At 60.3% G+C, this 12,707-nt stretch overlaps 2 protein-coding genes across 2 annotated transcripts; both read right to left on the reverse strand.

Annotated features, from left to right (window-relative positions):
* Window positions 1-1,222: 1,222 nt before the first annotated feature.
* Window positions 1,223-4,171, reverse strand: LOC134387495 (uncharacterized). The gene is made up of 3 exons (XM_063109950.1): window positions 4,163-4,171; window positions 3,775-4,076; window positions 1,223-1,958 (listed from the first exon to the last, which is right to left on the reverse strand). Exons 1-3 carry the CDS (start codon window positions 4,169-4,171, stop codon window positions 1,223-1,225), a joined length of 1,047 nt encoding a protein of 348 aa, XP_062966020.1.
* A 3,936-nt stretch (window positions 4,172-8,107) lies between these two features.
* Window positions 8,108-9,886, reverse strand: RPS15 (ribosomal protein S15). The gene is made up of 4 exons (XM_063111669.1): window positions 9,851-9,886; window positions 9,351-9,436; window positions 8,353-8,587; window positions 8,108-8,260 (listed from the first exon to the last, which is right to left on the reverse strand). The coding sequence occupies exons 1-4, from the start codon at window positions 9,851-9,853 to the stop codon at window positions 8,147-8,149; spliced, it is 438 nt and encodes a 145-aa protein (XP_062967739.1). The 5' UTR covers window positions 9,854-9,886; the 3' UTR covers window positions 8,108-8,146.
* Between the last annotated feature and the right edge of the window lie 2,821 nt (window positions 9,887-12,707).

Here is a 12,707-nt window from a genome sequence, read left to right on the forward strand (position 1 = left end):
TCATCCGACTTCTTGTCGCAGTCCTGAGTCTCAGGGACCACCATTAGGCTGTTTCCAGAGGGAGAAACTGAGGCCCGGGTCGGGGTGTCAACAGACCCCATAAGCAAGTAGACAAGGCATGACTGGAACCCAGACCCTGTCCTCAGACACGCTCGCAAGTCCAGGCAGTGCTGGAGGTGTGACAAAACCTGCCCCCTCTCCAGGCCTTGGGTGCTCATCTGAAGCCCACCTGCCACCTCCAAGGGCTGATGTGAAGGTCAAGCGATAGTCACAGGACAGACAGCATGTCAGGTGAGGGAGGCTGGCAGCCTGGGGACCACAGCCTTAGTCTCCCATCCCAATACTGATCATGCCCCAAGCTCACTCAGGGTCTCAGCTGGGGATCAGCCCTGGGGATGGGGAACACACGTAGCAAGATCCTGGGGTCCAGCCAGAGCCCTGTGCTCCAGCTAAGGTCACCATACTGTGCCCAGCCAGGTGGACACACCAGATGAAGTGCATCCCCCATGAACTTCCTTCCCTCTCTGCAAACCCGGACTCCTCCTGGAGCCCTGTCCAGGGATGGCCATGCCCCTCTCCTGCAAGCTGCCCCCATGGGGCCCTTCTCAAATGGCCCAGGCCCACCCTCAGACACCTTCAGCCTCCCAACATTCGGTGGTCGCTCCTGCGCCCTCATCAGTCTGAGCTGGGCTCCCGTCATTCCAGCCTGGCATCCCCAGCTCCACGCTCTCAGCTGGCCTCCGGGCTCTGCTCCGCTGGACTGTCCCTTCCCAGCTCCCCACAGCCCTCCCTTCAGGGCACCCTCACCAGCCTCTTCCTGGCCTCCCACAATCCACTCTGTACATTCAGAGGGAGCTTTGAAAGTCACCAATCAGATCCCACCCCTCCGGTGCTTAAACACCTCCCATGGCTCCCCAGTGCCCTCAGGATGAGACCTGACTCTTCCACATACAGCCCGACTCGGCGGAAAGGGCTCTCTCTTCCCTCAAGCCTTTGCACGTGCAGCTCCCCTGCCTGGAGCTCCTTTCCTGACTCCTGCCTTCCCGCACGGTGCACCTTCCTCCAGGAAGACCTCCTGCCTGCTCCTCACCCCGGGCTGCGCAGGTGAGAGCTCGCCGAAGGGAAAGCACCATTGCTGGGAGCTGGTTTGATTGCACGATGAGTGGTCGCGTTTCAGGGGAGGGAGGCGCCGGTGTCCAACGTCAGGCCAAAGGGGCGCCCCTCACTCCTTTAACCCCGGCCCCCTCTTTGACGCCCAGGAGGGCGCGGCTACACCCCCAAGGCACACAGCAGGCCCGCAGACTCCCGCCCATCCCCGCCTCCCATCACCTCCGGGGGAGGTGGGTGCGTGCGCGGGTCCGTCCTCCCCGGGACTCAGTTTCCCCTGCAGCTCCCGCCCCGGAGCAATGAAGGTTCCAGGGTCTGTGGTGACGGGCGAGGCCGAGAGAGGGGGTGGGGACCGCTCCGCCCAGGTCACACGCGCCCGCTGACCTGCCGCCGGGCTGGCTGGGGCGCCCGGCCTGGGGCCCGCTCCCTGCGCGCAGCTCCGCGGGCCTCGCCTGGAATCCCGGCCGGGCGGCCGCAGGGCGCAGGCTCCGGGGCTCCGCGGCGGACAAAGCCCGGTCCGGCCCGGCCAGGCGGCGCCGCGGCTCCCGGCTCTGGGCGAGCCCACCGCGCGCGGGGGAGGCTGCGCGGCCGGGGATGCAGGCGCGGCGGCCAATGGCGGCGCGGGAAGACGGGCTGGTGCCATGGCAACAGCCAATGGCGGCGCGGGACCGGCGGCGGCCGCGGGGCGCGGGGCTGCGTGTGCGGGGGGACCTCCTGGAACCTCCTGCGGCTGCACGGGCAGAACCTGGGGCGGGAGCCAGGCCGGCGCCTCCCCACAGACCCCGCTTGGCTCTGCGTGCACGTGCTGGGGGGTCCGGGCTCGGGGTCCAGGCTGGAGCTCCCTGAAGGCCCTGGATGCCCGGGCAGGGGACAGGGCTGGGGCCTGGCAGGCTCTTGGGGGCCGCCCGCCCTTCTCCCCATGTCTCGCTGCTCCCCGGCACGGCGTCAGGTCCTCCTGTGACTCTGTGTCCCTCCCCGCATCTCTCTGTCCCTCTGTCCCTCACTATGTCTCCCCGTTGTTTCTGCCCCTGGTCCCCACTTCATCCGCCCTCGCAGAGGGGAAGCCAGAGCAGGGAGGGTCCTGGGGTACCCGGAATCCACGTCCCCAGCTGTCCCAAATCCTCGATGGGTCCTCAGAGGCCACTTGAGGGTTTAACACCCAGAGCGCGAACCTGCAGCTTCGATGCGGTCCTTCCGGGCGTCCGGGGCAAATCATCTCCCTCTCGACCCTCAGTCTCCTCCTCTGTAAAATGGGCAGGCGGCTGAGGGGTTTGCAAGGACTGGTTTGGGGAACGACGGGCAAGGCTGGGAGGTCTGAGCATCCGGGGTCTGCTGCAGCCAAGGGCTGCAGGACGGGGTCATGCCGTCTCCTCTTCGGTCTGGATCTGAAGACCCCGAGGCCCCCACCCAGGACCAGCAACGCCAGAGGCCAGGAAGGCTCAGGCCTGGCTGGCAGGAGCTGTCCAGCCGTCCCAGCTGGTTGGGTTTGAGGAGAGAACGCCGTGGGCAGAGGGGCTCTTTCAGAGGCTGGAAAGGCCACCTAGAGAGGGCACCTGGGTGCGAGAGTTGGCCAGATGATGAGGAGGGGACAGGGTTCCAGGCTGAGGGAAGATCAGTGCATGCTTGGGGGACAGTGGGTGTCTGGCAGGGCCTGACTGGGGCAAGATGTGAAGGGTTTAGAGCAGGGACAGTCCCCCTGGGAGACCAGGAGACCAGGACAGAGCTGGGCAAAGCTGGAATTGGGAGGCACCTGCAGAGCCCAGGGCCCTGGCTTTGGCTCCACCTCCATCTCCCTGGGTCACCTTGGGCATAGCTCTCTGGCCTCAGTTTCCAGTTTCATTCACTGGGGGGTGGGTTGAATAATTCCCAACCCCCTACCCCAGTGGAACTAAGTCCCACCTCCCCTACCAGGTCTCAGATGTCACAGCTCCCCCAACCCCTCTCATGAAAGGGCTCGGAGGGTCCAATGACCCTAGTCCTGTCCTCCTACAGACGGGGAAACTGAGGCTCCGGCCAGAGACCACATTGCTTGAGTTCATGTCTGAGCCCCTGCCAGGCCCCTGGCGTGGCCCTGGGCCTCCCTTCCTCACCCCTCTGGGTGTGGCCAGGGCCTCGAAGTCTGAGGATTCTCAGGCTGAAGGCACAAGTGGACTGAGACCCCAAACCTCTGGAACATCACGTCCATGACATCCCCCCAAATTCTTGACCCTGTAAATCCTTGAGCCACAGCCAGACTCGAGCATCACTAGACATGTTAGACCCACAAGAGCTTCGGACACCTCGACAGCCCCCTAGGACTCCAGGCCCAACCTCAGAGGGCTGAGAACCCCTGGGATCCCCTCGCCCCCTCATTGCACAGAGCCCGGGCCTAGCCCGGGTCCCCTCCCCAGGCTCCTCCCCTGGGACCCTCCGCTTGTCCTACCGCTGCTGGGTTGTTTCATTCCTCCCCTTCCCACCCTGTGGCACCCCCCCGTTCCTGGCCCCGACTTGGCCTGGCAAACTGCAGGGTCACTCAAGGAGTGTCTTTGGGCTTTTGAGGCCGACCTCGGGCCGCGCGTGCCCCTTGAGACCCAGCACGTCCCCCCGAGTCTCCTCTGTGCCAGGGGCTGGGGGCGGAAACAGGGACACCCCCGACTAGGAGCTGGGCGGTGGGCGGCACCAAGTCACGCGAGGACGGACGGGGCCGCGGGCTGGGTGACGGGGCAGGGCCCTGGCAGGTGACAAGGAGCTGCCGCTGGGGACCGGGGTGGGGCGGGCCGGTCCAGGCCGCGCCCTGAAGCTCGACCGGGGCCGTGGGCCTCAGTTTCCTCGGTGGCCCGAGGGCGGACGCGCGGCACCGTCAGCACCGCGGACAGCTCCCCGGCCGGGGCCGTGTCCTCTGCGGGGACCTCAGCTCCGCGCTCAGGCGCCGGCCCTGCTCGAGGCGTGACCTTGGGCTCCCCGCGGCACCCCCCCAGCCTCAGTTTCCCCTTAAATTGGGGATGTCATAGCACCGGGACTCAGAACGGTCACGGAGGCCGCCGGAGCTGTCGGGACCGGTGGGAATGGGTATTACGAAGAGCATCGGCGTCGGCGAACGTCGCGGTCGGCCCTCCGCTCGGTGCTCAGAAGGGGAAACTGAGGCCGCGAGAGGCGCAGGGTGTGGCCCCGCCCCCACCCGCCGTGTGGGAGCCTTGTCGCAGTGCGTCCCCGGCGGAGCCCCCCGTCGCCGTGGAGGGCCCCAGTGTCCGCGTCCCCGCAGTGGGGAGGGGTCCGAGGGTCTCGCCCAGAGGTCGCGGCCGGGCCGGGCTGGGCGAGGCCTGGGCCTGCGCAGACCTGAGGGTGGTCGCTGCTGCGTGGGGGAAGGGCTCCCAGCCCAGGGAACGTCCCCAGGCAGTTTCCCTGGCAACCGTCTCCACGGCGACCGCACGAGACCCCCGGCCCGTCAAGTCCCGCGCCGGCCCGTGCGGACCCCGCCGCCGGGAAACACCGTTCCCACGGCCCGGTCCCCGCCCCGGCCCCGCCCAGGGACGGTCCCCGCCCCCGCGGACAAGACCCCCGCGCCCTACCTGGTCCCCGAAGAAGGCCGAGTGCAGCAGGCTCAGGAGCCCCAGGAGCCCCATGGAGCCGCGGCCGCCGGGTGGGGGTGGGGGCCGGGCCGCCTGCGCCTGCGCCTGCGCAGAGGGAGGGGTCGCGCGGCGGGGCGGGGCGGGGCGGTCCCGCGGCGACCCGGGACCCCGGAGGGACCGAGCGAGGGCCGCGCTGCGGGGCAGCCGGTGCGCCCTGCGGACGCCCGGCATCTCCCGGATCCGCCCGGCGCTCCGGTCCATCAGTCACTCAGCAAACGCCTGCGGCGCGACGAGCTTGCCGGGCTCGGAGCCGGGCGCCGGGCGTGGGGGGCCCTTGAATAGAGGTGTCGGGCAGGGGTCCAGGCAGAAGGCATAGCCAGCGCGTGGGGGGTGGGGGGTTAGGAGGTAAGAGCAGGGAGGCGACGGGACAGGCCGTGCACGGTCCTGTGGCCCCGGCGAGGACTCGGGCTTTTACCCCACGGGAGGTGGGAGCCATGGAGGGCTGTGGGCAGAGGAGGGACAGGACCCGATCAGGTGCTCACTGACACCCTCTGGCGGCTGCAGGGTGAACAGACCGCGGGCGGCGCCGGCACTGGTCCAGGAGGGGATGCTCGGTCGCGAGTAATGGGCCCAGGACAGGTGGGGGCCTCCAGGGTGAGGGTGAGGGGTACTACTATGGACAGCAAAGAACCAACGGCTCTGCTAACAGGTGCCATGAGCTGAGCCCTGAAGTAAGGGAGCCCCACGATTGGGGGAAGGGCATCCTTGGCAGAGGGCACAGGCCATGCAAAGGCAGGAAGGTGGGAGCATGCTAAGAGCTTAGCAGCAGCAGGGACGCTGCTGTAGTGCAAAAGCACCACAAATACAGAAATGAGGGGCCGGCCCGTGGCTCACTCAGAAGAGTGCGGTGCTGACAACACCAAGGCCACGGGTTCGGATCCCCATATAGGGATGGACGGTTGGCTCACTTGGGAGAGCGTGGTGCTGACAACACCAAGTCAAGAGTAAAGATCCCCCTACTGGTTATCTTTTAGAAAAAATAAATAAATAAAAATAAATACAGAAATGAATACAGAACTGGGCACAGCTGTGTGACAATAAAACTTTATTTGCAAAAGCCAGGTGTCTGGTTGGTTTGGCCCAAAGTCCATCATGTGAGCATCAGCCCGAGCGGAGGCCTCAGCTCACCCCAGTCCAACCAGGAACCGGGCCTCAGTTTGTTCCGTTCACTGATTCACCAAACATGCCCAGCAGCGTCTACTCGTGCACTTTCCTCCTGCAGGCAGACCTCGTGCTCAAAAGCTCAGGCCGTTTTTATGACTTTTAATGCTCAGGGTTAAAAACTCTTCCAGAAAGAGGTGCATGTCCAAAAACCAGCTGTTTTAGGGCCAGCCCATGGTTCACTTGCGAGAGTGTGGTGCTGACACCACCAAGTCAGGGGTTAAGATCCCCTTACCAGTCATCTTTTAAAAACAACCAAAAAAAACCCAGCTGGGCCGGCCCGTGGCTCACTCGGGAGAGTGCGGTGCTGATAACACCAAGGCCCCGGGTTCGGATCCCATATACGGATGGCCGGTTCGCTCACTGGCTGAGCGTGGTGCTGACAACACCAAGTCAAGGGTTAAGATCCCCTTACCGGTCATCTTTAAAAAAAAAATTTAAAAAAAAAAAAAAAAACCCAGCTGTTTATAACATGACTCAATTTCATTTTTTAGATTAATTCTGAAAACAGACCATTGAGAGACCACAAAGAATTGTCTGTACACTCCGCCTGCCCTTTCTTCTGGCTGGAGCTGTCATGCAAATGTTTCTACTGTTCACACGAAAAGAAATCTGCTGGGAGCTTAGCTGAAAAGGAATCCTAAACTGACCTATCTTAATCATCTGAATATCAGTCCATACCATCTGAACATCCAGACCACACTCAAACCTCCCATGAGGGGGTATTTAGTTGGTTTGAAGGTCAGTCTGGCTCACAGAACAGCCTAGAGGAGGATTTCTATGTATTTAAGAGGCTGCCAGCTACAATGTCCCTTATCCTGAGTCCAAGGCCTGTCTTGGCCTTCCCTGGTCTCCTTGCTTTGCAGCAGGTGGTCTCCAGACCTGGAGTTCACCGCCTTCCCAGGGTTTGTGGTTCATGTGGAGGAGCTTTAGAACCCCAGGTCAAGTGCACGTAGCGGCCTTTCTGCCTGTCCACACACCGCCCCATCCCACAGGTTGCCCTTTCTTCTGGGTTTGTAGGAGCTCTCTGCATGAGTCGGGAAGGTTACACCCATCTCAGCGCCGTGAGGCTGCAGGTCCTTCTGCCGAACTGAGCGTGAGTGCTGAACCTGCTGCTGCTGTAAACATGTGCCTTCTCCCTGCCATTTCTATCCTGAATCAAGGGACAATATGAACAAATTATGTTGAAGTTCAGACACACATTACAGAGAAAAAGAGCCCACAGGTGACCTGTCACCATTCAAAGACTGAGGCAGGGGCTCCTCCCATCCCCTCCTGCCTCACTACCCCAGCCTGCTCCAGTAGATGCTGGTGGCATCGAGGCCAATGTGCCCCTGCTTCCTCATCTCACTGGTGGTGACTCCAACCTGCCACTTGCTTCAGCTGTACCTGGGCATCCTATTGACTTCTTCCCACACATTACCAGGGAGCCCAGAGCCCTACTACTGCCTGGATAGTCCTCCCCTCTCCCCGTCAGGAGGCTCAACCATCCTGTCCTGCCTCTTCTTTCAAGCATCCCATTGGGGGCTGGCCGGTTAGTACAGATGGTTAAACACAGCCTTGTAACACCATGGCCAAGGGTTCGGTTTCCTGTCCTGCCAGCCTCCAAATAAACCCACAAAAACTATCTGATCAGGGACACACAGGGAGCACGGCAGGAACCCTTCAGGAGTACTCCCGATGGTGGTGCGTGACCTCACACTGGACAACCTGGTCTATTGTGATCCATGCAAGGCCCAGAGCAGGCTTCACCCAAGGCTGGGGGCACTGGGTTGGCTGTAGGTTTGTGGAGCTGCCCAGGAGCACAGGGATTCCGAAAGGACACACTCGCTATGCAGTCTGAGGGCTGGGCAGATGGGTTCCTGTTGTCCCCGTGAGGGTAGGCCCCAGCATGGGAGGGGCTTGCAGAAGCTGTGGCTATCAGCCAGGTGCTGTGCACATCATGGAAGATGTCGGGCATCCGGATGTGTGATAGGGCTCGTCTAGAGGCACAAAGCTCCCAACCCACCCACTACTCAGCCCTATCCTGGGGACAGGAAGTGGCCAAGGTTGTCCAGGGGTGAGTCGGACTGTCAGGCCCTAACACAGGAAACCCAGAATTCACAAGCAGTCCTGAGTGTCCAACCGGAGCCTCCCACACTGTGACCTGGCCCAAGCCCCTTCTAGGGGAGGCTGATGGGATACCCCTCCCAGAGCCCCAGACGCCAGGAAGGACAGGTCGCACTCGGGACTGGAGCTGGAGACATGTGTGCCTTTATTGGCCAAGCAGGCTACTTGAGGGGAATGAAGCGGGAGGAGTGCGTGGCCCCAATGCCCGGCCGGCCGTGCTTCACGGGCTTGTAGGTGATGGAGAACTCGCCCAGGTAGTGACCGATCATCTCGGGCTGCAGGAGACCAAGAGCAGAGCTGAACTTTAGGTGACCGCGGATGGACAGGCAACCCCATCCGCCCGGAGCCCAGCACAGCCCACGCGCACCTTGATCTCCACCTGGTTGAAGGTTTTGCCGTTGTAGACGCCCACCATGCTGCCCACCATCTCGGGCAGAATGATCATGTCCCGCAGGTGAGTCTTCACCACCTCCGGCTTCTCCATGGGCGGCGCCTCCTTCTTGGCCTTGCGCAGGCGCTTCAGCAGCGAATGCTGCTTGCGCCGAAGGCCGCGGTTCAGGCGCCGCCGCTGCCGGGCGCTGTACAGCTGCATCAGCTGCTCGCTGCGGGCGGAGGAGGTGGGGTGGCGCGGGTGGCCCGAGCCTCCCCAGGGACACAGTGGCACTGGACCCTGCACCGTTCACCCCCGGGACATCTCTGCTCGCTATGAAGCATCAAAAGCAACACACAGGCCTGGGCCAGGGTGACGCTGGCTGAGATTTGGGGCGCATCCCTCAAATTCAAGAACCACCCCCTGGCCATTCAGAATTGAGAAAACCGAGACTCAGGGAGGACAAATAGCTCCAATAAGGTGGCTCAAAGGCTAGGATTTCATGGACAAGGTGCTTTGCCAGCAACAATCACACAGCTCGGGCCAAAGGCCTCTAAAAAGTCCAGGAAAGGGCCAACCGGAGAAGCCCAAGCCACTTAGAAGCCTGTTGTCAGCCCCAGGAAGCCTCTGAAGGTGCCAGGGGGTCCCCGGCTGCCAGCAGGCTCCCTCCCACTTGGGAGGCCAGGACCTCACACCCCCTGTCCCTGGGGCAGGTTTTTAAAACACAGGTCAGACCACCAGCAGCCTGCTGCTGCCCGTTCTTATAGGACACGTGGGGCTCTGCATGGCACTTACATCTTCAAAGACCTGAAAAGGTGCCGAAAGCAGACACGTCGAGATTAAATAAAAAGCGCAGCGTCTCTAAACGGTCCTATGGGCACACAGCCACGCCCCCTTACAGCAGAAGAGACTAGCCCGAAAGGCCGAGAACTGCGACCATGGGGCCCTTGACACAAGGTCCCCAGCCCGACGCCCCCGCCCGGGCCGCTCCTTACTAGGACATGTCGAGCAGCTGGTCGAGGTCCACGCCGCGGTAGGTGAACTTGCGGAACGTCCGCTTCTTCTTCTGCTCCACTTCCGCCTGCGCGGGCGCGGGACGGGGGTGAACCGGTGCCCAGAACCCATCTCCCGCGGCTACGGGAGCCCTCACAGAAGCGCGGCGGGTCACTGGGCCCGAGGTCCCGTCGGGAAAACGCGCTGCACCCCCGAGTACGGAAACCCGCGGGGACACACCACCTCCAGCCCGCTCCGAGGACGCGCGCGCGGCTCCGGCCTACGGGGTCTCGGCCGGGACATGCGGACCCCGACAGGCTTTCCCGGCCCCGGCTTGTCTTGACACCCGCCAGGCCCGGCCCGCGCCCCCGTCATCAGCGGCCCCGGAGGCCTGGAGCGGGCCGCCGCAGCCGCGGAGCCTGACCCCGACCCCCACGAGCCGGCCAGCGCTCGGATGGCGCGGGATAGGCCGGGCACAGACGCGCCAACTCGCAGCACTCACCATCTTGCCTGTTTTCCGGAAAGGACCGCTTTGTCCGCGCCTGCGCAGTTATCACGAAGTCGCCTACGTGCCCCGCCCCAGTCCGTGCGTGCGCACTCGCTTCCGCCTTCCCGGCGGTGGACGCACGCCCTCTGCTGTCTGGAGGGCAGAGCGCAGGCTGCGGGGATTAAAAGGGCCGCCGCGTAGGGTGGGTTGAGCCCCTTCCACGGGGGACGGGGTCAGGGGAGGAGTTTGAACACGTCGCCGCCCCTTTCTGAGGCTCAGGTAGTGCTCTGTAACGTATGCAATGGCAACCACCCCAACGAATGCTTACAGTAGTATAGCAGAAGAGCTTGCTGTTTGCTAGTAGGTGCGGTTTAGGGGTTCAGGTCCCAGTGGGGGAGGCAGACACGAGGGAAGTGGAGACCTAAGGACAAGGTCACTACCATGTCAGAGCCAAGAGGAGAAGCGGGGTGGCGGGGGACAGACGGGAAGGGACACTGTAAAGAACCAGCCAGGCTGTAACAGACATAAAACTACATAAAATTAGTAGCGGTAACTGCTGGGTTTGTAATATAGATGTGGTAGGTGTAATAATAGCAGAAAAAAGGGGATGAGTGAATAGAGCTTTGTAGGGGTGATGTTACTATATCTCACTGAATTCAATCTAAATCCGAAGGTGACTGTATTAACGTGGTACCATGTGATCCAGCAATTCCACCCCTGAGTATATGCCCAAAAGAACTAAAAGCAGGGCCTTGAATAGATGTTTGTACACTCATGTTCACAGCAGCATTATGCACAACAGCTCACAGGCAGAAACAACCCAAGTGTCCAGGGAGGCATGAATGGATGAACACAACGCGGTCCACCCTCACCCTGGACTGTGATTCAGGCTTAAAAAGGAAATCCTGACACATGCTACAACGTGGACGAACTTTGAGGACACTGTGCTCTGTGAAATAAGCTAGTCACAGAAGGACAAATACTGTGTGATTCCTGTAATACAAGGCTCCTAGGGTCGTCGGATCCACAGAGACAGAAAGTAGAATGGTGGCAGCCAGGGGCTGGACAGTTAGTGTTTAAAGGGGACAGAGCTTCCGTTTGGGAAGATGAGAAAGTTCTGGAGAAGATGGCGGTGACAGTTGCACAACAGTGTAAATAAATGTGCTCAATGCCAATGAGTTGTGCACTTAAAAATGGTTAAGATAGTAAATTTTATGTGTATTTTATCACAGTTTTTAAAAAGCTATGTAAATGGTAAGCCCTAGAGCAATCACTAAGAAAACCACTCAGAAAAATGAAAAATAATATTTAATGCAAAAGAAAGTGTTAACAGGGACAGGCTGCTTAGCTCAGTTGGTTAGAGCACGGTGTTATAACACCCAGCTCAAGGGTTCAGATCTTCGTACCAGCCAGCTGCTGAAAGAAAAAAAGAAAAGAAAAAAAAAAGCGCTGACAGAGGAATACAAGAACAAGAAAAGCCACAGGACATACAGAAAAGAAGAAAAATGGCAGATACCATTTACTTGGTAAATCCAAGTATATGAGCCATAACACTCAAGAGGCAAGCAACCCTGCTGGGAGGGGATCCTTCTGGACGGGGGAGAGCTGCAAAGGCCCTGAGGTGGGAATGACCTGCGTGCTGCTGAGACAAAAGGCCAGTGCTGCCTCCCCTGAGCCTCAGTTTCCCTGCCTATGGGCCTGGGCATGAATCCAGGACTGTGTGTCCTGGTACCCAGCTGTATCACCAGCACCCAGCACAGGTCACAATATACAGAAGGGGGCTCAGTAAATGTTTAGGGATGTAACAGCAGGACAGACAAGCAATTGGGACAATTGGGGAGTCTAGAAGGTCCCCAATTTAGCCAGAGGGTCCTCACGGTAGATAAAGAAGGGAGCCAGCTCCTGGCCTTTGACCCAAAAGCTTTCACAATTCTATGTAAGCCTTCCCAAGGTGGGCAAAGCAGCCTGCAGCCCTGGCCAGCTTTCGGAGTGGGGCTTGGCTCAGATGAGTGGCCATGTCTAGGGAGCTGGGGCTGGCCTGCAGGAAACCTAAGCAACAGAGGAATGTGGGTCCTCCGGGGGGGGGGGGGGGAGAAGCTGATTAACCCTTACCCAGAATCTGTCCCCAGGGTGAACCAGCACCCATGTTTGGGGCCTGCAGAAGTCACAATCGGGCATCTGCCCATTTTCATGTAGCAAACACATCCCAGGGGCTCCTTTGCTGGCTAGAAACTCTTGATTTCCTGCACGATGCTCCATTGCCAGGGGACTTTATTTGTGCAGGGAACTAATTTCACTAATGGAAGCTGCTGACATTTAACACTACAATCACACGTGTGGCGGAGAGAAGTCCCAGCTCCCACTTTATCCTTACCTTGATCTTTAAACTGTGAAAACAGAATGCAGGGCTGGCTCCGTGACCTAGTGTGCGGGGTGTTGGCTCAGCCAGCGACTCTCCGAGCTGAGCCAAACCTTCCCTGCCCCCAAAATATAGCTGGGGATGGGGCTTCAAGCCTGGCACATTATAGGCATCCAGTGTATTTTGGGCTTCTGGATCCTTGTCTTTTTAAACCTTGATGTGGTCTTCCTTCCACACTAGAATGACGGAATATTGGCGCCTAAAGATGTCCCCCTTCTAATTCCAACCTGGGAATATTCCCAGTCACTTTCCATGTCAAAAGAAGCAATTAAAGATCTTGAGATGGGGAGATGGCCACTGAACCCAGAACCTGGGGCCCCTCACGTTCCCAGAGACAACTGGCAGTGGCCAGTGGACACCCTAAAATCGACATCTGCCAGAACCCCAAGAACCCATGAGGGAGGGTCTCAGGATCTCCCCTCGGCCTGGCCCCATAGTCAGGCCTCTGTGCTG

Source organism: Cynocephalus volans, chromosome 10, assembly GCF_027409185.1.
Source record: "Cynocephalus volans isolate mCynVol1 chromosome 10, mCynVol1.pri, whole genome shotgun sequence".
Classification (NCBI taxonomy): domain Eukaryota; kingdom Metazoa; phylum Chordata; class Mammalia; order Dermoptera; family Cynocephalidae; genus Cynocephalus; species Cynocephalus volans.